The sequence below is a fragment of the Xenia sp. Carnegie-2017 genome, unplaced genomic scaffold (assembly GCF_021976095.1).
Source record: "Xenia sp. Carnegie-2017 unplaced genomic scaffold, XeniaSp_v1 HiC_scaffold_22, whole genome shotgun sequence".
NCBI lineage: Eukaryota > Metazoa > Cnidaria > Anthozoa > Malacalcyonacea > Xeniidae > Xenia > Xenia sp. Carnegie-2017.
Genome location: NW_025813485.1, coordinates 1,236,588 through 1,260,623, shown reverse-complemented (window position 1 = coordinate 1,260,623; position 24,036 = coordinate 1,236,588). Strand labels below are relative to the sequence as shown.

General features: G+C 32.3%; 3 protein-coding genes across 12 annotated transcripts; 2 read left to right on the top strand and 1 right to left on the bottom strand.

The window, feature by feature from the left end:
• Positions 1-319: 319 nt before the first annotated feature.
• LOC124445836 (ragulator complex protein LAMTOR4 homolog) lies at positions 320-13,729 on the bottom strand. Of its 7 annotated transcripts, XR_006948262.1 has the most exons (8): positions 13,713-13,729; positions 13,549-13,590; positions 12,964-13,136; positions 7,900-8,090; positions 2,230-2,307; positions 1,990-2,073; positions 1,333-1,448; positions 320-537 (listed from the first exon to the last, which is right to left on the bottom strand). XR_006948262.1 is itself a non-coding variant. In XM_046996619.1 (4 exons), exons 1-4 carry the CDS (start codon positions 2,230-2,232, stop codon positions 455-457), a joined length of 279 nt encoding a protein of 92 aa, XP_046852575.1. In that variant the 5' UTR covers positions 2,233-2,307; the 3' UTR covers positions 320-454. The 7 variants fall into 7 exon arrangements, 1 of the variants encoding a protein (XP_046852575.1); XR_006948266.1 differs by lacking the exon at positions 12,964-13,136 and having other exon boundaries at positions 13,713-13,727; XR_006948263.1 differs by lacking the exons at positions 12,964-13,136; positions 13,713-13,729 and adding an exon at positions 11,667-11,776 and having other exon boundaries at positions 13,549-13,563.
• LOC124445827 (transcription factor RFX4-like) lies at positions 3,119-11,139 on the top strand. Of its 4 annotated transcripts, XM_046996609.1 has the most exons (18): positions 3,119-3,203; positions 3,977-4,119; positions 5,665-5,722; positions 6,194-6,257; positions 6,845-6,968; positions 7,062-7,123; positions 7,239-7,325; positions 7,691-7,730; positions 7,970-8,101; positions 8,176-8,253; positions 8,345-8,458; positions 8,626-8,675; positions 8,753-8,853; positions 8,948-9,151; positions 9,523-9,614; positions 9,714-9,837; positions 9,940-10,065; positions 10,139-11,139. In XM_046996609.1, exons 3-18 carry the CDS (start codon positions 5,710-5,712, stop codon positions 10,741-10,743), a joined length of 2,016 nt encoding a protein of 671 aa, XP_046852565.1. In that variant the 5' UTR covers positions 3,119-3,203; positions 3,977-4,119; positions 5,665-5,709; the 3' UTR covers positions 10,744-11,139. The 4 variants fall into 4 exon arrangements, with proteins under 4 accessions (XP_046852565.1, XP_046852563.1, XP_046852564.1 ...); XM_046996607.1 differs by lacking the exon at positions 3,119-3,203 and having other exon boundaries at positions 3,693-4,119; XM_046996608.1 differs by lacking the exons at positions 3,119-3,203; positions 3,977-4,119 and adding an exon at positions 5,390-5,522.
• A 4,043-nt stretch (positions 13,730-17,772) lies between the features above and the next one.
• On the top strand, positions 17,773-21,369 carry LOC124445832 (transcriptional coactivator YAP1-like). Its single transcript, XM_046996614.1, has 2 exons — positions 17,773-18,775; positions 19,643-21,369. The coding sequence occupies exons 1-2, from the start codon at positions 18,342-18,344 to the stop codon at positions 20,475-20,477; spliced, it is 1,269 nt and encodes a 422-aa protein (XP_046852570.1). The 5' UTR covers positions 17,773-18,341; the 3' UTR covers positions 20,478-21,369.
• Positions 21,370-24,036: the final 2,667 nt, after the last annotated feature.

Here is a 24,036-nt window from a genome sequence, read left to right as displayed (position 1 = left end):
TCTTCGACATAATAGTTACTTTGTTTAATTGCATTTGCTACGACTGTTTGCAAGCTTTGTACGAAAACTTTGAAAGCACCTAAGTAAATCATACAAACTGCCAAATAAGACCAAAAAGCCTGACAATAATGCATTATCTCATTATGAAGCCAGGAACCAATAAACATATGAAAACATACGTTTCACAAACAACATTTATACAGCAATGTGGCTGAAAAAATGAAAAGATAGGGTGTAATGACGGAAATTGATTGGTCGATTGCTATTGAACCAAATAAAACATGATCAGGAGCCATTTATAACAGAGAAATCTACGAAATCAAGAAGGTTCAAGATTTTTTCATTATCTATAATATGAATTAATAACTCAATCAGACTCAATCATGAGTATATATATCCACGTATTTTAACAAAATTTTTGTGATTTAAAAAATCCTTCTTTTATCCCATACCATCATGGAAACTCATTTTCCTTTTTTATGACATAAATTTTGCTGCTAGAAACAGTAGCCGACAAGGTAAAATCCTTGTAAACAACTAAATAAAAAAGAAAACTTATGGTCAATAATGTTATTCACAGAAAATCATTCTTTCAAATACCTTCAAATCACAAATAAACATGAAAGAACTAAATGCAAGCGAGTAAGTGCTTTTTTTTGCCAGCTGAGGACCAAAAAAGGAATAATATTCTCACACCTTCTTGCTTCCAATTTAAATTGGGGAGTGTGGGTTGGCAAGTATGTTTTTTGTTGTTGTTTTGCCTTGCTTCATGTCAATGACATAAATACATATTCCTCTCCTCCATTCTCTGTCAATAGCTATAATATGTGGAAGTACTTTCCGAACTTTATTTTGACAACTCAAACATAAAGACTTTGACAAGTTCTGGAATAAAGATTTCATTATATATCGCATTGTCAGCTGTTTTTCCTTCACCCGACCATATAATACAGTGTCAAAATGATTCAATATGGACCATTATAAAGTTGACGGCTGCAGTGACCATTCAAGGTCACAAGTATTTATATAATGAAATTTTCAAGAAAGTACGAAGGATAGCATAACAAAGTGTGGCCATTTAACATGGTCGGAACCATTTAATACAGGTTAGACTTTACATTCAAGTACAGTTAGTGTGTGTCTGCATACATAAACATCAAAATTTCCTAAAATACTCTAATTAAGAAGAATCAAATGAAACTGGTATTTCCAAAAAAAATTAATTTTTGTCCAAAATTCTACTTCATTTCTTTATAAAACCAATCTCATTAGTAACATCAATTACATTTCCACATGAAATAATCCCGGAACAAACTAAACAAGCAGAGTTACCTGATATCCTCTTGCAATTTTGATTATCATCAGTAGATAGAGGAATTTTTGTAGCATACTTTAACAGTTTAACAATGACATCTGCAACATTTTCTTCATTTTCTAAATCCTCCAGACTATTAAACAAATAAAATTTTGTAAGACAATTTCAATTTGTAAAGTTAGATAGTTTCGAAGCCCCAAAAATAACCTGTAATAAAGCATAATCAAATCAATTTATAAGGTTTCCAATAACATACATTAAAACAAGGTTATTGATCAAAATGGTAAATTTCTAGACGTTTTATGATAAAAATGAAGATGATGAATACAGTTGACACCATGACAATGATAAGCATGGACTTTTAAGTTATTTAATCATACAATTTACAAAGTCAAACTAAAACTTATATTCTGACTGAAAATAAAAAAAATGATGAGAAAAGATTAATGATGCAGCTTTTGTTAAATTACAACAACCAGTTTATAACAAAAGACAAAATAACTAAATACTTCTTCATTGAAATAAATAAATTTCAAAACATAGAAAAAAGTCTAACTCATCAACTTTTTTCATGCAGAATATTTATTTATTAGAAAAATTTTTAAGTCAGCTATTTTCATTACAAACTACATTACTACAAATGATTGTTGGTGAAATTGGATTAAAATACTTACAGCAATAACAGCTCCATCAGAGTTGACAACTAAATAACCAAGTTGACCAGGAATTCTATCAATACCTTGAACTAAGTTTGCAGCCTCAAAAAGAATACATATATTTTAGTTTCCACAAGCAAAGAAGAAAATGTGACAAAGCAAAGTCATGCCCAGTCAAACAACACAACTTATTTCTGTATTCACATTGATATAAATGATGCATGAACTTAGAAATATGGGAATAACAAAAAGTCTCACCATTTTCAAACTCAATTCTTTTAATAAAGAAGATGAATAAGATTACTACGTAAATAATCGCTCTTTACATTTTCTTTTCTGCAAATAGAAAGAAATTTATTTGGAATTTTTTCAATTGGGTTTGGTAACTAATTTTCAACGACTGTTTCCGACCATTTTTCCGACGTGATTCCGATAATAAGCTCGCCTCAGTCTTCTTATTCTAAAGAAGTGTTTTCAGAAAAACCAGTTGCTAACATATTTTGAGTCACTATCACTCTACACACTACCATTCATTGCAGTCTAATGTGCGCAAACTAAGATTGAAAACCTTGGTGGGTGCAAACTCTAATTAAAATCCCTTTTTTCTAGAAGCGTATTTAAAACACGCTTCTATGACAAATTGTTAGCTCGAAAGCAGGCGAAAGATTGAAGAAAGAGTGAAGACTGGATTTCATTGTTTCATGCTCATCAAAGCGCAAAAGTTGTCAAAATTTCCATTGTAACTCAGGCCATAAAAAAGCAAAAAAAAGTCAATTTTTGAATTTAACTACTAACAAAGCAGTTATTAAACTTATGTTTCTTTAAATTTTTCGAGGAGCAAGGTTGAAAGATGTATTCCCAAATTGGTAATTGTTCTAGTCACACTAACAGTGACTTATAACAACAAAATGTTAGCTAACTTTCAAAGTTGGACATAAAATCATGATATTTTTAGCAATTGCGTCTAATCAAACAGTAATCTGCAGTGACGAATTAAGACAAGAAGTGAATAAATTTAAAAAACTGACGTTGCTAGAACAAGTTACCTGTCCATATACTAAACTCTACACATATCTTTAGACTCTAATCGTGATAGTTGGCCTATTCAAAAAGTACTTCGGTGGCAGCCAGAACACGTCAACAGAAAGAGCTAATATCGAAGAAAGTAGCTACACTATGTTTTTTCTTTTGCACCAGTCAAGAAACTTCCACAAAGACTTTTGTTCTTAAAGGTTTACATAAAAAATTAATTTGCAATTTTTAATTAAAACTATAGATGCATAAGTGTTAGACGCATAAGTGTTATTTGTGAATGTCTAAAAATTTTAACAATATGTATTCGGAACTTTTAGACAAAGCATGCACGCGTTGTGCCATGTGGCTTGAATTCATTAAATGAGATCGCTAATGTATTCAATATTAAGAATATTTTAAAATAGATAACATGTTTTTATGATTACAGCAATACATAATCATTACACACAAATTCGTGGCAAGTTTTTGTCAGACAAGAAAATTTTTATTTTCTTTTGTGTAATTGTCACGAAGTCCATGAATTTTAATCAATACAATTTTTAATAAATAAAAATAATACAAGCCATGTATACGAAGATATTTAAGAGTTTTAAAGCTTTCGTGCAAGGTTTTTGGCAATATGTTATTTTTGACTAAATAAATTCAGCCATGTCAAAGAACAAAAGGGAAAAAGTCATGAAGAAAGAATTTAACTACATGTGTTTTTTAAGATACTTCAGAAACAATTAAAATAGTGAAAACGGGAACAGCAAGGTCTTATAGTTTATAACAAAGGTAGTGGCGGACGGGTTTCTATGGATATTGAAAGCTCTTTTAAGTTATGTATTTCATATATTATCACAAAAGAATAAAAGCTTTTATTATTCAATGGCAATTTGACACCTCGCTAATTTCATATAATTCAATAAATCATTTAATCAAAGCATGCTGAGTTACGACGTGTCCATTTAATCAAAGATATAACGCGTAGGTAAAGTTGAACGATGGTAAAAATCTAGCACAGTTATAGAGCGACGTTCTTCAGGAGAAATAACTGCAAGAAAGAACAAAACGTAAGGAACAAAGAGAAAAAAATCGAAGTGTATTTTTGTGCCAACGAACAATTTAAAGAAAGTAAGTGAGAAATATATCCATCGTTATCTGTATGTCGTCAAGGTTGCTTTACTGGCATTTTAAATTCTGATTGTATCATCTTGGAAACTCAATGCAAACTTACCAATGTACATAAAATGCCTGTCATTGTTGCTTCATTGTTGCTTAGAAAATCTTATCACGTAATGGTGCATCTTTATTTTTTATTACTCTTTGACATCATCGATTTGTCAACCAAGCATAATATGAAAGTATTTATTTCTCAAAAAAAATGAATCACCATCAATCTTTGATTATATAGCTATTGACATGATGTGAATGTTAACACCGAGAAATATACTCATTTGATTTGCGAACGTTTTTTTACCTTTACTCTTTCAAAATTTTTGTATCATAAAAAGTGTCTTACAATTTCACAGATGAGATTCATTTATTGACCACAAAAATTTTAATGTTGTTCCGTAGTTTGAGTGAAGATCTAGTTGATTTTTTTACATTTGAAGATTGTTTAGTCCCAACCTAGGTGGTAGAAGACTTTTTGTCAATTTTCGCCAAGATACTTGTGGTCACTTAAATTCTCATTGTAAAAAACATAATTAAAACCTCATGACAGGAAAGATGATTTTGTCAACTACCATGCAAGCTTGTTGCCAAATATATAAGAAATGTTGTCTCGTATCGTCAGAATACTTGCAAGACATAAAATGACACCTGTATGTACATATTTAACTTGGGCGAAATGTACAAATCGTAGTTTTGACGACAGACACATGTGAATAATGTTTAAATGCAGTGCATATACATTTTTGCCACACTAACAATAGTTTTATTAAAGAATTTCTTTGTAATTTTAAAAAGGCCATTTTCAATTTGTGTAAAAAATTACATTTTCTTGTCTAAAATCTCATGCAATGATTAAAGCATATGATAATAAGATTGTGGTTAGCTAACGGAGAGTCGGAGAGTCCATGCATATACCACTGGACTTTAATTCCAGACAATGCACTTAAGAAAAGTACCTCCCAAGTTAAAACCGTTTCTTATGCCACTGGAGAAACAATTTCACTGGTAGATAATCTTATGATATTTATCATTAATTCGTCATGTACATAAACATAACAACACATCATGTTAAAATAAACAAAGGTTAAAAGAGAAAGAGATAGAACTTATGAAATCAAATTTCCCCCCCTCTATTTACAGATGTAAAATACTAAGAAAGAACGGATGCAAAATATATCATTAAAGATAATTATGCTAATGATTAAATATGATAAAGACCTAACAATGGTAGATACATAAATAAGTTCTCGCATGTTGGCTAGGGAGCTTAGTACGTTCCTATTCCACTGGGAATTTAACAGAATTGTAGATACAAGTATAAGAAATCATAAAAAACGAGGATAGACCGAATAGAAACTCAGGTATCTATTCTATACATAAAAACACATATTTATATTTTCATTATCTACAGTATAGGTAGATTGGCAGTTATATTGCTTTAATATCATGCGTGTTTACAAAGATATGAAACCTATCGTTAAAATTTATTTTTTTATCTTAAAGAAGAAAAGTACAAACGAAGTCTCACTTTTTAGGCTGTTATTTGCGATGGAAAAAACTGGTAAGAATTTATACATATACACTGAAGAATAACTTCTACACTACCTGTTATGTTTTATGGTAACTACTTATTTCTTCTCAATATTTGGCCATCACTTGTTGATACATATGACTGTGTATCAAACATTAGCGGTTATATTTTCTTTAAAATCTACCTTATGAATCACAAAAAGAACAAATAATTTTCAATATGTCGTACAATAGTGCCAACATACACTATATAGTAAGAATAGATATCGAAAATATTATTTTGTACAAACAAAATTGTTCTTTATTCTCAACCTTCAAGAGTACATGGGCGAACCTGAGCAGTTTCTTGTTTTATTAATTAATTCGTTAAGAAGCGTTCGATCGATTTTACAACAGATTATAACGAGTAAATTGATTCGCAATTTCTTGCATGTAAAACAACTATAAAATATTGTTTAGATCACTTTTATTCTTAATAAATCAAAATTTTCTTTGTGCCTAGGTGCTTATCAAGGTGGCCAATATCTCTCTCACAGTAAGCTTCAGTCGCCATTGACAACGAAGTGGTGAGTACCACGAAGGATAACGAGAAAAAACAAACATAAAATAATAATTTTCGCACGATTAAGTTAAGAGAAGAAAGAGATGAAATCAAAGGAAAGCAAAAGTCCATTCTTTTCATCACTAGTTCTTCCAATATTTATAAGGATAACTAAAAATACCTATTGCATTATTCATTTGCTACACATCACTTAGTACGACCTTAAGGTGACATCTCTTGCTTGTATTGAACTACCTAGTCTCAAGTACACGCAAAAAAATGTGATAAATAGGAATTATTTATTGGAAACTTACTCAATTACGAAACGTTAGCAATTGTTGTTGACAAGATGGCGTCATACAATAAATTCTATCGATATTTGTTGGAAAAATAAGCTAGGTATTAAAATCAAACTTAAACCAAGGCGAACCTATCCAAACAAAATCTTCACATACCGTTGAAGGCATCCCACGTTTAGCGCTATCTATTTCCTACTTCTTGCATTGTCATCACAAACATTTACATACTCATTATAACTCACTACACATACCATGGAAACTTACAAATGGCACAGATAGTTGTTTTTACTGTGAAGCTATGTTTATTTTTAAGGTTAAATGAACATTATGAAGTCGCTGAAGGAGTTAGTTTACCGCGTAGTTCACTTTACCAACATTACTTGGATTTTTGTCAAAAGTCTGCCTTAAATCCTGTCAATGCTGCCAGTTTCGGCAAGGTATGTTATGTGCTGATTAGGTGTATAACAATAATATCTTTACTCGCAATGTTCCATTAATTTCATTGGTTTTTATGTATCGATGTATATTAGATAATACGTCATAATTTCCCAAATTTAAAAACCAGAAGACTTGGAACCAGAGGACAATCAAAGTAAGTACAAACAACTAAAAATGGTCGACAGGTACAAGCAAACAAAGTTTTACAAAGACATTGATTAATGCTTAACTGCTAAGTAAGCATTGTAAATTTTATGCATCGTTTTCAGATATCATTACTATGGTATAACCATCAAAAAGAGCTCACCATATCATGAAACACTTCTAAATAATGGACGACAACCGTATAATCAAACGTAAGACATTCACACCAGTTATAACAAAGACATTTGACCAGTTCCATAGCTTGCCCGATAAGCGAGGGACCAGTATTCAACAATACATTCATAGTTGCCATACTTTGCTTCATTGAAAACATTTTTTTTCAATATTATAGGCTTTATAGCATTCATATATGAATATTACCCTCCCCTTTCCTCACTCAATTATCGAGCTAGCTACGCTACTGCATTTAAACATCTTAATCCCAAAGTTAAGATTAATAAGTTGAAAATAAACTATGATTACTATCATAAGATTCGTAATCATAGTTTATTTTATTTCTATCATTGATATGCAGTAATTTTTTGATTTTAACTTAACGTTCAACCCACACGTTTAGATATTCCACCACAAAGAATTCAACTCCGACAAAAAATCAGGTGTGACTTTAAGTCTACATTAGCCCTATGACCATCTTAAGAATGAATATTATTCATTTATGAAATACGTTGAGCATTTAAAGATTGCAATCCTGTTAAAAAATCGGATGGGAAGGTAGACGGAATAGCCCCAAAACCTACCCTGTTTATGCTTGATTGTAAATTTTACCTTTGCCCCCGCTCCATGTTTTCTCTGATGGGCATTATTTTATTTAAAGATGTCATTTATGCATTTTTAGCTGAACAATACATCAAAACATTCAACCCATTCCCAGCAACATTCTTTAATGTCATCGTCAGGAGGCACTTTACTTCCATCATTTCCAAAGATCGAATCTTTAAAATTACCTTCCTGCATCCCTAAAGACAAGGTAGAAATCTCTGTAAATCATCTCAAATTGCAGTCACGTAAAGCTCCAGATATTTATGTTTAATCGTCATCTAGGTTAGAACTTTTCTGATCATGTATCGCGCACATTGTCAGAGGATTTTGGATACGATACTGCGAGCCAATTTTGGAGAGGTAATTAAAACAAATATGTATGTTGAGCTCTGTTTCACTATTGGAAGACGTGTGAAAATAATTTCAAGTAAGGTTATTTTTTCTGTTTCAGGTTCAGAAGTTTTTCGTCCATTTTTGGCAAGGTATGCCAGAACATATTCTTGCTATATTAGGCTGTCATGAAGTAATCAACTTGATCGGAGTCTGCGATGAAATATTGTTCAAGGTAAAACAATGTTGAGTGTGAGCAATGTCATCTTACGTTTTTGAACGAAATTCCACAAGCAATAAAGAATTTTTATTAAATATGGCATATCTGTATCAAATGCCAGTCATTTTGTTTTTGATGAAGTAAAGAATAAAATGTTATAGGTTTTGATTTTTATCCCTTAGGCAATAGAATGTGTTTTAATACCAGGAGTTCTTGAACCACTTCCTGCCAGGTATAACGATGATACGATGATTTAGTAGAAAAAATCCGGAAAAACATAAAAACATATTTTTTTCACTTTGTTCTTAGTTTGACGCAAGCAATTCGGCAATTTGCAACACAGCTTAACTCATGGATAGAATTGTCTTTAACCCACCTTCCAGACGAGCTCAAACAGAAGAAACTTAATGGTAATTGCTATTTCAATGAGTTCCATAGTATTGACTGTGTATAAACTTGTCTCTAGTTAAGAATGTTAATAAATCTTCCCTATTTCATATTTAGTGGCTAAAACGTTTTCAAAATCACTTCGTCGAAAAACCTCACTCACTCACTTAGCGCAGGCCGCAAGAACTGTTCTTCACAGCAGCGAACCAGTAATGCAGATGGCCAGTGATTGGAAAACTATTGACTTTGATGAAATCACGAATCAAACTTTATGGACGTTTTCTTCAAGTCCTGATACGGACTACCTCAAAATAGAAACATGTAAGTTTATGTCAGATAACAAGATATTTTGGTCCAAAAAATTTGTGAAGCAAATGGATTAACTGATGTAATTTTTTCAAACGATTCTTTCCAAACGTTCCACTTGCACTTTTTGCTTCGTTTTGAACAGTTTGACTGTTCGTGCTAAAGTTTAAAATCTTAAATTTTGATCTTTAGAAAAGTCTTTTAGAAAAATTTAAAGCGATTTCATCAATTTAAAATCTATTAACATAGGTAAATGTTAAAACAATACTGTTAATATGAGTATCGATTCATGAACAAAAGTGCTATTTGTCATATCCAACAAATCTTGGGTGTCGATCATGAAGAAAAAAAAGTATTCATAATATCTAACCAATTTTGCCAATCAGTTCTTCAACAGTTTACCCAACTTCTCGAACAACAAGCCAACATTGATCAGTACGCCGAATGGGCCAGCAATCTCGTGGATCAATGTCTCAAGGTTAGCATATCAGTTGCTTTGATGAAATTGCTTTCATTTTTGTGGTACATTATTTGGAAATCTGTTGTACCATATTTATTTTTCGTATGAATTTTAAAGAGTTTAGAAAAGGATGAAAATGAGGAAAAGGTAAAGGATTTTTCAAGAGAATTTCTTCTAAAATGGTCGTTCTTTGGCAACCAAATCATGCGTGAGCTGACCTTGAAAAGTGCTCAGAGTTTTGGTACAGTATTCAATTTTGCAAAAAATTTGAATGTAAAAATCTTGTATTCCACAATTGGATTTGAAATATAAATGTAAACAAGACTGACCATTAAATTTACAGGCTCATTTCACTTGCTGCACATCCTACTAGAAGATTACATTGTTTATTGCGTCGAATGCAAAACATCACGTGACCACCATCAATCACATGCATACAAAGAACAAAACATCCCAGTAAACAAATGCGGTGAGTTGTTGTACTTGAATTATTGGTGTAAAATAAGTGCTTATAATAGAATTTATTACTTAAAAAATCCCAGCATCAATAAATGAAATGCAAATACAAGAAACCAAAGCTGTAAATGAAAGTATGAAGGTGACGATAAACAACTTTGAAACTGAAGCTGTGAAAACAACAACTAATCAAAATATCTCTGGCAGAGAAAATTTTAATGGAACCAAATCACCAATAGAAATTGATGATTCAAGTGATCAAATGGAAATTGAGAATCCCCATACAGATGTTATACCTGCCACTGACGCTAATACTTCATGGAATACAAAATCAAGATTATACAACACTTCCAAAACTAACAATTACACACCAGAAGGAAGATACAGTGGAACAATGTTGGAAAGATCTACTGATATGACGAGTGGATCTTGCCTAACTTACGTGCCAAGTTTTGATGCATTAACCCCTTTCAATCCGAAAGAGTACTCACCTGTTCCTCAGGATACACGATCGTATTTTGGGAGATTTTATATTCCGAATATGGTTGAAACACTTTGTACAAGAAATTTTTATTCTCCAGTTAACCGACATTTTTCTCAAGAATCAATACCCGAAAGAATAGTTTATGAACGACAATTATTTAACCGTTTACCAACAGAAAACAATTCTTCTGTCATGGGAATGTTTTGATTCAACGATGAATTCTTCATTTCGTACACAAAACCATTTTTGTCGTTAGGACAAAACGTTACTGTCTCGTTAAATCAACAAAAATATGATCTTAATGCTAGTATCGTGTTGTGAATACTCGGGATAAATTGAAGTTCTCTTTCGAAGTATTTTTGAAATCATCAATCATGAATTTTTACGGCCGACCTGGGCATCTTACAGTTAAGTAAGACATAAGTTAAAAAAATAAGTTAGAATTTTATTGTTTAGAAGCTTTTGCAGGGTTGTTATGTGCTCTAAATAAAATTGGATGACAGTGTTTGAACATCAAATAATTTACAGTGTAAAAAGGAAATTAATTTCCTTACTTTCCAGTAATTTTCTAGCAAATTAAAAGAACAAAAGTTTTAGTTTAAATCATGTTTGATTTCATACCCGTTCATTTTGTATTCACAAAACGTCATGTGTTATAGAAACGTGAAAACATTTCATCTTTCAACAAAAACCTGAGGGTGAAGCTCACCGTTCCATATCATCGAAATAACTCCCTCTCTCGCGGTTACGTTTTAACACCGTTTTGACGCTCTCCTGTAACCCGCACAAGCTTTATCCTGTTAGGTCTCTATATAACACTTTGTCCTTTACGTAACTTCATTAATTTCTGTACTAAAATATATAGTTGAGTCCTCGATACGTGAGGGGAACAGTATTCATATATGCATGTTAAAATTAAAAGAACTTAATGCGATAAAACATGAATATATGAATAACCTCCCCCCCCCTCACTTATCGAGCTGGCGACGTCACAGGAGACAGCAATGATTATCATGCGTTAATTTATCTGAAAATATAAACAGCACAACGGTTGTGTATTAAATGGCAAATTGTAAAAAAATGTCCTGCACTTTAATTTCTATTTATACTTTTGTTTATCTTTCACTTACATTGTCTGAGCATAGCACAAGTAAAACAGTTCTAAACGTTTCATGCACTGCTGACAGAACTGACTATATGCTGACAGGTTACTAGGTGTGTTTGTTATGTGGACATAAAGCTAAAAGAAAGAAGTATAAATTTATCAAAAATAAAATAGACATCCGAGATTGTGGCAAATACATGGCGAGCTTGAAAGATTCATTGCATGCATAGAACACGAGGTCAATTTGATTCTTAAAATACCAAACTTTGATACAATCTTAATGTATGGAAAAATCGTTTTTGTATATGATCATATAAAACGAGAAAAAGCTTGGTGCAATAATTTTGCAAAACAATAATTGCACTTTTGCAAGATTTGCTCGCTAACGAGACATAGTTATGGATTTTAACAATGATTTATGATAAGTACGATAACTCTATGAATAAACTTACTGTGTAACTAAGTCTGCACAACACTTGATGTGCTTATAAGCTAACTGAACCTTAACTCAGACTTATACAGATACAATGCATTCAAAAACTTTACCCACAACTTATCTTACAAAACTGATATATACTAGAGCATGCCCAAGCCGTCTTTGTCGGCTAAACAGAAATCAAGTGAATGTATAAGAATAATTTCCATTCAAGTAAAAAATCAGTTGCTGTCGCTCTTTCATTTTGCAAGCAATCATTCCATAAAGATAAAGCAAAAGGCATATCAACATGAAGATGCCCAGACAAGAATGAAGGTGATTTGATTTTGATACTATAATGAATTATTTGATATGCATAATGCGTGCAGTCTATAAGTAAATGAAAGAAATACAAACTGAAAGGTTAAGAAAAATTGCTTTATAATTATTACAACAAAAGCTTTTCCGTTTTGTAATTAGTTGAACTTGAACCCTAGTTGGATGCCACTTAAAACGCAAGAAGAAAACATGAAACCTCACACGACATTTTACATGTATAAGGCAAATAAATATTGCCATGTACATAAGCAAATCCATAAAGACAACCTTAGTTTTTTAACATAAGTTTTGATGATGACGTAATAAACAAATAAAAGCGAAGTTACAAGTTCATGGGAATAAGACGAAAATAAGAAAGCAAATATCACGCAATTATTGACATGACATGTGTGGATAAATCACGAAAGAGAGGAAAAAGCACACGTTAAAATAAAGTGCATTTGTTACAGTTGCAGAAAAATAATTTGAAGTTTAGACCGCGGTGCAGCATGATCTTTTCGAGTATTGGTTCAATCATGATGCATATTTTGAACATGCATGCCAGAGTTGTCAGTCTAACTCAACTCACTGAATGGCAATATTATAACTGTTAGAAACTGCATAGTAACGATTTCATCATCTTGCGCTCAAGCCCAATTTAGATAAAAATCAGTGACCAAGCAACTTGCTGACGTAATCATTACATCAAGTTCATTTCCTCTTGTCGCCAATGTCACCAATGAACCCAATAACGTCAGCAATCTTCAACAATAATTATTATCAATATATTTTTTTTACTAATACAATTCAACTTTAAGATATACAACACAAAAACTTTATTTGCTGATTTCTTAGGTAGAGATAGATCGATGTTAATCGAGCTAGAAATGAGGAGTCAATTACTAGCTACAAATCAGGCCCATCGTTTAACAAAATCGGGACAGCGCATTACTTTTTCTGTCGCTCATATAAATTGCATTGTTGTGCGGTAATTTGAGAGGTGTAGGGAATTGAAATATACATTAAAAGTCCATTTTACTGTTTAGTACAATCCCCCTAATGTCAGTCTGAAAAATTCATTAAAATTACATTTATAGCCTAACTGTTGTCTTTCTAACAAATAAGGGAAAAATCATACATTTAAAGACAATTGATATTTATTTATTAACTGTACCTGTCCTTCGAACGTATCATCTCCAGTAAAAAATTATACATCCTAAGAATTAAATATTTAATTTTTAAATAAACGGATATAGTCCATAAAATAATATAAAATTAGAAAATATGTTTCCAAGCTACACAATGTTTAAAAGTCAAAAGATGCTTTGTCTTACTTACAGATTTTGGGTTTGTGTATACTGATGCTACGTCAATAACACAGTTTTAAGTGTGAATTACTTCCTGACCATCCCTATGGCAATAACCGAGGCAACGAAGAGAGAGTGTTTATAACAAAAATCGCACTTGAAAACTATTTTTAGCTGAAATTTAATCAGTATTATCAAAATATACAACGTATTACATTGTTTCTAACAAAAGAATTTAACAATATAACATAGAAGCTTTAATGATCGCTTTTAATAGAGTAACGCGTTTTATTTTATCGGTTTGAAATAGGTGCAATGACATTACATTTACAGAATTTAAGCCTTATTTACTTGAACTACCAAACAGAAGAAAGTTTCATGACATACCGAGCTTTTGAAACAATGTTCAAATATTCTTTTCAATATTGCAAGTTTAATTCTTTGAATGAATATTTGAAGTAACTTTCAAAGCTGAAGTCGACAGTAAAGGAATCTTATATAACAGTAATTTCTGAATTTTTTTGGTCCAAAACATTCAATATATTTAGGGCAGCCATCAAAGGATAGAGACCAAGAGAAATAAGATATGTAAAAATTTAAAATTTAAAATATATATTCTAGGAATGACGGCAGTCAAATTTTTCCAAAATAGAAAAAAAGTGATTAAAAGTTAACATGTATATTTCTGACAAATAGCGTTATACTAATGTTGGTCCAATGACCCTTACATATTCTATCACAAAAGATAAAGACATATTCATTGAAATTTTTGCTAACGTCACCCACGCCAAAGTAAAAAGCAACGGATATTAGCTAATATTAATGATATAATCTGCAATCTTCGTGTCAGGCAACATGAAATGATCTCTAATGATTAACTTTCATTTTGACGTAAAAACAGCCAGCTTTCTGCTTACATAAACTATACATCATGATAGTGATAATGGATTTAAAACAACTCAAATTACTCTAAAGGTCTCCAACTTGTGCAATAAATCATAACTAAATAAGCGAATACTTGAATAATAGAAAAAACTAATACAACGCTATACATTAAAAAGATGATCAAAAGTCAAAACCTCACGATAAAGCGTTCTATCCAACGGTTATACATCACATAATAAGGTCATTCAAAAATTTGTTATCATAAGCAAAAAATAACCAACACATTACGTTCACACGGGAATGAGCGTACTCAGACAACACTCGACCGGTAAGGTTATATGGATAGATTTCAACTGATAACTCTTCAAATCGGATAGAAGTGATACAACGCAGAAGATAAGTATAGTAAAAAAATGAAAGCGGAGTATATAACTACCAATAATTGTTGTTGTTAATTTAAAAGAAAGGTCTGTGAATTTTACTTTAGGGAGTCTAAATTCAATTATTGCTATCTGATGAAACAACAAAGTTCTTAAAGTAATAATCATATCGCCATAAACATAACTATATAAGACAGGAAAGTAGCAGCTACTAACTACGTAGAATAAATATGCCAAGATGAACATAATATAGGTACGTGTTTAGTTACGACTACATTACGCAATATTTAAAAAATACAAAGCATAAAATAAAACAAGCTTTTAATCATGAAATACTTTGTATGCTTTGTACAATAGAATACAAAAGTTTGTAAAATTGATCATAAAAACTCTTTATAATAAATATTATATGGGAAGCCTTTAAACACTTTTAAAATGCATGATACACGGCATATACCCTGATTGAATTATATTTAACAACATGAGCGGTCTTTAGGTTTTTAAATACAAAAGATTAAAAAAAATTTCGAAATATTGTTCACCTAATTTCAAATATAAAATCAGAGCGCTGGACATCAAGTTAATCCCTTTTGGTTTACATTTTCTTCAATCTGGGAAGCAAGCCAAACACAAATATGATAACATCATTTGCATGAAACAATTTTATCTTTTAGACAACACCACAACAACAATGCTCTTATTTATTATGATTAACCATAGTCTATTGTAGTAACGTGTCCTTAGGTGAAGCCTTTCATATCAAAGACAGCACAAAAGATTGCCGATGGCTGTAGATTATCACCTGTGTTGATTGGCTGTAGCTTTGAGTATCCATCTGCGAGCTCACAATATCTAGTATCCGGCTGTGAGCCACAGGATACCATTCAAACACTGGTAAAAAATACCGCCAACATAGATCTCAAAATTTCATCGGAGATGACTAAAGATGATGACTAGAAGCCACTAAAGCGAAGCCAAGACTCTTTTGCTTGCGATCATTTTTCTTTATTGAGCAAATATGCACTAAAAAGAAGCAAATTTCACTGCCGCACCAAAAATAAAACATATTTATCGCACATCAACATGTATGTTTATGTCAAGAATTGATTTTTAAAAATATATAGTCTTGACGTTTTTCGTTTGTGAACATTGAGATGTGAAACTAAATGTGCTTTAATTTTATAGCAGTAATAGTTTTGTGTTTGTTACCTACTAAGTTAGTCGGCAGCACTAATTACAAGGTACATTAGGAATGATTTTCCATAGACAGACTATAAAGATCTTTTGTTCGACTTTGTTAAAAATCGCTTTACTTGATTGCCACCTTCTGTGATGAGAAAAGGTTTCCAAAGAGATTCTGTCTCATGCAGCCATGCAATGGCAATACGCACATAGCATGAAGAATAACTCTCTTTGCGACATTTTAACCTTACACATAAAAAGACAATTTTTCTACTTGTAACACTAAAATCAATGCACATAAAATGACAAACTGTTTTATAAGTGACATTTGAATCAATGCACATAGAATGAAGCTTTCTCTAAGTGAGACATTTACATCATAATAAAAACAAATTGTTAGAACAATAAAATGTATATTTCCACTACTGTACAAAAAATTTCTCAAATATATTTTTACAAAAAAATAGACGACTAATAAAAATATTGATTTCAAATAGAAATTTTTTTTGTATTTGCAATGACTTAAATATTTAACGTTTAAAGACAAGTACCTTTCTAATTAAAAAACTTATGTACTTTGAAGAAAAATATGTACTTTGCGCACGATATCTGTAAAGATTGTTAAAAGTTATGGAATATAACTATGTTTTATGATGCTTCAAAGAGTCCTATGAATATGAATATTCGTGTCGGTTAAATCTTTATGTTCCAGACCTACAAGCTGCATGTAATATTCTTTACAACTTAATGCTTAAGTTTTTTGCGTTCGTTACAGCAAAAGCATACATTGTGAACTGTTTAATTTCGTTAGAGTCTAGCTAGACTCTATAAGGCTTTGCAGCGGACTTTTCTCGCGAATGTGTGAATTGATTGAAATAAATGAGAAAGTAAGACAGCTACGTACAGCAGGCAATCATTAATTCTCTCCAATTCACGTGTTATTAAAATTAATGCTCACGGAGGGGCACGAATTGTTCATTCTTCACATTGAAAATCACCGATCATAAATTAGAGGTAAAACCACCAAACTGCAAGTAAATGAGCGGGAAAATGAAGGTAAACAAGTTGGTGTGTTAGGTCAGGTTACAAATACATATTTCCACATGGTTTATATCCAGTACTACCAATCCTATTATCTTATGACAAACATGAAACACGACGGGTTGGTTTCGAAGTAGGTAGCTAACAGACAGGCAGAATACACATTATTTAGTTCTAAACCATGAAATTAAGTCGCAAAATCCCACTCTTTAACCCATTTTCATCTATTTGTTGATGTTATGAAATCGCTAGAATGCATTACAAGCAATTTAAACACTTTTTCATGAGAATTGATAGGATCAAACACCAGACGCCGTCTGGTGCCAAATTGAAGAACGTGTAAACATGATGAATACATGAAACATGTTTTATCATTGACCGTTTGTTTTAACGCAAAAAAAAAACTAGTAATGAAAATTCACGACACATCGCTCGTGAATTGTCACAACTAAATAGCACTAGTTATATTTAAAACGAAGCCCCTAGGTTGCTATTCTATATTAACTATTATGTCCATTACCGCAACATCCGCTTCTTTTTAAATAATGTTGTATCAGTTATATACAAGTCTTTTATAAAGTAACCTGATACGACCATAAACACTGACAAACTGAAGACTCATGGATTTTATACATGTGTGATGTGTCATGGACGATTGTAACACTAGGGTAACGAAAACAGAAAACAAAAGTTTGGTCTTATTTTATTTAAATGTAAATAAACCAATTAAATAAACTTCGAAAACCAGAGTTAAGTTTCTGGTTTAATAACTGCATCGAAATAACTTGTTGGTTGACAAGTAAATGTTTTTATACGCAAAAAGATTAGTTCTTGCTCGAAGTTTCGGTCTAAAATGCTAATAAAAGATCAGATACATAATAATAAAACATTTGCGTTCATTATTATTTTTTATTTAAACATAATGAGGTATATATTTAGGACAGAAGAAAGAACATCAAACAAGAAAAGGATAGGGTATCACCATGGAAACGATTTCCCAAAGGCATATTATGACGTCAGTTCACACCCGTGACCACCACCTAAGATGAGTAATGATTTAACGCAGTATTTTGCGTATTTTTGTGAAGTTCCTGCGAGCAAACCACACACTCGCTTCATTTGGTAGAGCAGACAACTACACTTGCCTATTTTAGGGGACAAGTAGCGCAACTATGACTTTGAAAAGCAACAAAGCTGTTGTAAATATACAGAGTGATTCAGAAAATGATCTCGAAGCGTTATTTCGTGTTATACGACCAAACGAGACAGCAGGAAAGAAAGAACCAGCATTGCCAATGCGCATGAGAAAATTACCGCCGTCATTTTTTAAACCAAGTTCGGTGGATCTTGAAGGAAAGCAAGATGTCAAAAGATCGCCACAAATTCACAATGGTACTGGCCTTGTCATAGCTCATTCACGAGCGCACTCTTCTCCTGCCTCATTTACTGTACCCAAATCAAGTAAAAAAGCTGTAAACCACATGCAAGTCTTACACATGAGATCGCAGTCATACGATTCAAGTGAATCAAACAACGATATAACTGGTCCACTACCACCAGGATGGGAAGAAGCGACTACATCAGACGGGCAAAAATATTTCATGAAGTAAGTTCACGCCATTAAGCACTCGATATTCATAGCTTTAAATAAAGACAACTAGCGTCAATTGCCTCCTAAAGGTAGACTAATTGAACAGTAGAATTATATTACAACTGGTTGAGAAAGCTCAAGAATATGATGCAACTGTTCATTTACTGTAAACGCATTCATAAAATAATCGTCATATATTCAAACTAATACAACAGAACAATTGAAGCCGTATACCCGACAATAATAATATCTACATAGCAACTTGGCAAAGGTTACCACTTTTGCTCTTTAAGCGACTTGGCTTTGTATATGTACAAAATTGAATACAATAGTTTTCAGACAATTTATTATAGTTATTAGCTATTCTGCGAAGTGTTCAAAGATACTTTTGAAATTTTTTTATGTACGGGAATGCACATATAAATCATAAAAGTGTATATATCGGTTCGTTAATCTACACTTGACAAACAAAGAGATATGGCGCTTTTCAATATGACGAAGATTTAAATGCCTGGAATACATAAAATAAAGACAGTTTTCATAAAATCATTTGTGTTTATCAAAATAATAATGTTATACGGGTAGCAGTTGTAATCATTTAGTTGCTTGTGACATGTATCAGTTGAGGAGATTGAACTAGGGTCGGGCGGAAATATATATTTCGCCATAGAAATACAGTGAAAGGTCAGGGAAAAAAACATATTTCACCATCCTTTTTAAAATTACACATTGGTAAACTTTAAGTCACTCAAGATAATTAGGTTATGACTTACTTAAAAGCATCAACAATTTGGAAAAAGTATAGACAAGATTGGCAAATTAAAAACTTGAATAACGACGTCGCAGTAAAATAACGATGTCGCTTTTTCATTTACTGTATAGTCATAATGATCAATCAACGACTTGGCAAGACCCGAGAAAAGCAAGATCTTCCTCAAATCTCGCAAGCAGCCAGCAAGGTTTAACCGATGGCTGGCAGCAATCAATGGCTCCCAATAGCAATAGAGATGTGTATTACATGAATCATATGAATTGCACAAGTTGGGCAGATCCACGTCTATCAAACAATGTAAGTCCTGTACAAAATCGTACTCCGGGTCCTCCTTCCTCTCAGTCGCCAGCTCGTAATAACGGCTTGGAGAAATGTAACCAAATGCAACTACAACGCTTACAGATGGAAAAACAAATACTGCAAAGACGACAGCAACAACTGCTTCAACAAGAAATCGTCATTAAACGGGGATTGCTGACAAATGAAGAGGAAAGTAGTTCGATGTTATTGAACCTTAGTCGTGAAGCATTTATGGGTATACCCAACAATGATCCACAACCACAAGCAACCCTAACAAGCAGACACATCAGAGAGGAGTCTGCTGACTCTGGACTAGGCTTAGGTAATTTTTATCCGGGTTCTGACCTTGACATTGTCAACGGAACCTTTGACGATGGTATTCAAGACAATTTTGGATCGAAAGAGAATCTTCAACAGCAAACTAACAACAATAACTTAAGACCTGGGCAATTACCAGATTGTTTTGACCTAATGCCTAGCAGTAACGTCGATGTAGGATTAATGGACGGTACCGAATCAGTGATAAGTATGGATACGGATGATTTGGGTGTCGGACTTGATCAAATAAATTCAGACTTCATGTTAAGTGACGTCGAAGGCTCTTTAGGACCAAGCAATTTCATTAATAACTTAAATTGGGTTTAAATCACATAAATTCCTGATTGTCAATGCATCAAATAATATATCTACGTCAACTGAATGACGCCAAGAAATGATCTAATGCGATCAGTAAAGAAACTTCTTTTGACTTTTTTAAGGCAGACAACTTATGATACTCCGTTAATGTGGGCGTTTGAGTGTTTAATAACTCGTCATCGTACTTCCTTTTGGTTCAAAATAGTGGAAGCAAATTGACAACACGCCTGTGAAGTTATCACAGATTCACAGTTTACAATTGCGAAAGACGATTAAATTAATATTTGATAAAGAAAGACAAAAGAACCGGTATTGTATTATCACGTCTCATGTTACACATCTTTAGCTAGCTCAAATAAATCATCGTTTGGATCAGGAAGGAAAGCTAAAAGCGATTTGGTTTTGTTATTACGTGTTATTTCAAGTTTCACCTAGTTCAAAGTTAATTACAACCACACCCATAACAGAACAAACTTCTAGTATTGTCTCAAAACAATGGCAATTAATATTAAACGCTCAAAGATATTGGACGCTTATGGCGTGTTGGCGTATGTGTGAGAAACAAATTAAAGAACAGCGTCCGCCTGTCGGTTTTCTTGATATTCATACATGCACGACACGGTTTTAAAGCACACAGCATGCACATAATACTATTCCAATATATGTATTTTTTATGTTTCCATTTGTATAGAGTGGATGTATTGTTTCCGCTTTGAAAGAATTCTTTAAGGCATTTTTGTTGATGATGAAAAAATATTTTGATAGCAATGTTACGTGGGATTATGTTTCCACAGATGGACTTAACAATAACTTAACATCGGTCTAATTGACGTTATTTGTAAATAGCTTTTATACGTAAATTAACTATTTTTATGCATTAAACAGTTGTTCGTATTTTTAACATGTAAATGGTTTTATTTACGAGTCCTAGCTCATCTTTCACGGTTAAATTATGATTGGGGAATAGTGGCAGCAACTGTCTGGAAAGTGCCCATTTAATTTATCAATATAACAACATCAAAACTCTGACATTATGCCCCAAGAAAGACGTCACACCTTACTGATCAAATCAAATAAACTGCCAAATGAACACTGCAGTAACAGCTATCTGACATAGCGAAGATGTCGGCAGGATATCACACATTACGAGTTGAACAATCTGCAAAAATCCATATATAACTAAAGTCTTACAACTGTATACGCAACATATTTACATTCCGAAAGCCAGCTGCACGCAACAACTGGATTGTCATCACGCGACACATAAGATAATTGAACAGATCACCATCCAAATTGAAAGCAAAGCAACAATTACTCTTCAAACAAATTTCATCATTTTGCCGATAAACTAGCTTTTCGACTCAAACATATTACATATATGTCGTTCACAATGAGACGGTTTTCACTTTAAAGTAACTGAATTTTAAATCTTTCTATTTCTTAATGTAGAAAAATAAATAGAAGACTTGGTCATTAGAGACTAATAGGTGACGTATAACTTATGAAATTAAACTAAGTCTTTATGTACAATTGAGTAATAAGTTTATGCAGTGAAATTTTAAAGACTAGGCATCTAAAATTTCGCGAACATTAGAAAAATAAAAGTATAATTATCAACTAAACTACGATAATTGTATTAAAAAATACATTACGCTCATTAAAACTTATAAGTTACTGTTTCCTCTAGTTAGATGTTATGAATCAAAAGCTAATTTCAAATGCAGACAGAAGTCACATATATTTGTTATTTTATCAATTCTTTATTAAAATAAGTTCGGAAAAGCAACTGTCATCGGGACAAGCATCTTATTAAATTGTTAAGGTTTACGATGTGTAATTAAAGTAAACTCAGCTTTTTACTTTTCATACAGTCGGATAATGGCGTTTAGTTACTTCTTCATGATTCCAAGTGAACAAAAGTAGAGGAATTATTGTTGCAGTTGATATGCGTTGTTGACAAATATTCACATTCATATGTAAATATTGAGATCAAGCGTCATATGCATATAATTCCCCCAGAATATATTATTTAAAGAAATATTTACTAAAAACCAATGCTTAAAACAGAGCATTTAACCACAATCTTCTGATCCTCACTTGAAAATCACAAACAATTTATGAAAACAAGGCCGAATGCTCAAGACGTACACTAAATCCGTAGGCTGAAATATTACTTCACACTAGAAATATTGTCGTCTTAGGCTGAAGCACTGGCTTTATAAGACATATGGTGCAGGTTTTTGCAAGTGCGCGCGACGAAAATAATGTACCAAACAATGGCTTTAAACAATTAGACATCTCAACTTTTGACAGTGCCGTAACAAATTTAATTAAATGGCAATAAAACACAATCAAGATGACAAAACTGGAAATTCAGTTGACCAAAAATCAGGTTGTAAAATACTTTCTACTTTTCAATTTTTCACAAAATTTCAAAATAACTTTCAAATGACTTGCTTTGCTAGGTTAGACGATTAACAATAAGACAACGCTGCACTTTATTGTATTAATCGCATCCGTCATTTAAAATGCGTGTTTCCTGAATAGACTGAGGCTGAAGTCGTACTTGATTCAGCAATACGCAATTTTGTACCTTCTTACCATACAGTTTTCACTCATACAATCTTAATTGTTACAAAAAAAAAACAACTTCCTTTTACACGTCTTTTTTATTCAGTGGTTCGTAGTTAAAACATATTGACATCACTAAAAGCAGAGTTTTCCTCACACTGTGGTCTAGTAATTACTTCCTGTGTTGAGCAAGCATGGCTATTTTGCTAACAATTTCTAGTAAAGTGTATTGTATCTCTCTTCATTTCTGCCTTTAATCATAATAACTCCCTTACCAAGGAAAAAAATTAGATTTCGAATTATCTTATTAGCAGCTTTAGAAGACACGTCGTCTGCTGCCTTTTTGTAAATCGTCCTAAATAGCTTTAACAACATTTAATACACTTTGATAATTAAACCTGACGACATAACAAATAAAATATATCATCTTCGGGAAATAGGAGAAGAAAAAATTCAATTTACCAAAAGTTTGTTATTCATTAAATTATTCTCCAGATTTTTTTTTATTTACGATAAAAATCGTAGAGGGAGATCCTAAGATTCATCAATACTGTTCTTTTCACGAAACAAGCAAAACGCATATCTGATATCATTTCCAACGAACCCGTTGTTTGAAAGTTTACTTTGTTCACAATAAAGAGTCAAATGCCGACAAAAACAAATCTCATCGTGCTAAATTATGACAACAACAGGAAACCATTATTTTCTCACCCAGGGACGTGCAATGTCAGCAGCTACCACTGTCGGTGAGATACCGCTAATAATAATGCTTAAGAAGATCCTTTGAGGTTCGACCATTTTTTTTCATACTATCTTGTCATTGACAAGCTTACGGCAATTCTATGACTACACATATTTTTACAGGAAGATAAAAGTGGATTATTTCTGCACCTACGCAAATTTACTGCACCCTCTGCTGCAGTAAATAGCCCATTTATACGTCTAGTTTACTATTTATGAAAAAAAGCTTTTTACCTTGAGAACTAGCAATTTCAAA

Excerpts from the sequence above, each read along its gene's own strand:
- LOC124445836 (XM_046996619.1), bottom strand. Across the intron at positions 1,442-1,989 it reads CTGATGGAGCTGTTATTGCT|GATTTAGAAAATGAAGAAAA; the intron begins GTAAGTATTTTA and ends AATAGTCTGGAG. Across the intron at positions 538-1,332 it reads AAATTGCAAGAGGATATCAG|TTGTTTACAAGGATTTTACC; the intron begins GTAACTCTGCTT and ends TTTTTTATTTAG.
- LOC124445827 (XM_046996609.1), top strand. Across the intron at positions 6,969-7,061 it reads ATGCTGCCAGTTTCGGCAAG|ATAATACGTCATAATTTCCC; the intron begins GTATGTTATGTG and ends GATGTATATTAG. Across the intron at positions 8,254-8,344 it reads TGCGAGCCAATTTTGGAGAG|GTTCAGAAGTTTTTCGTCCA; the intron begins GTAATTAAAACA and ends TTTCTGTTTCAG.
- LOC124445832 (XM_046996614.1), top strand. The coding sequence starts at position 18,342 with ATGACTTTGAAAAGCAACAAAGCTGTTGTAAATATACAGAGTGATTCA. Across the intron at positions 18,776-19,642 it reads GGGCAAAAATATTTCATGAA|TCATAATGATCAATCAACGA; the intron begins GTAAGTTCACGC and ends TTTACTGTATAG.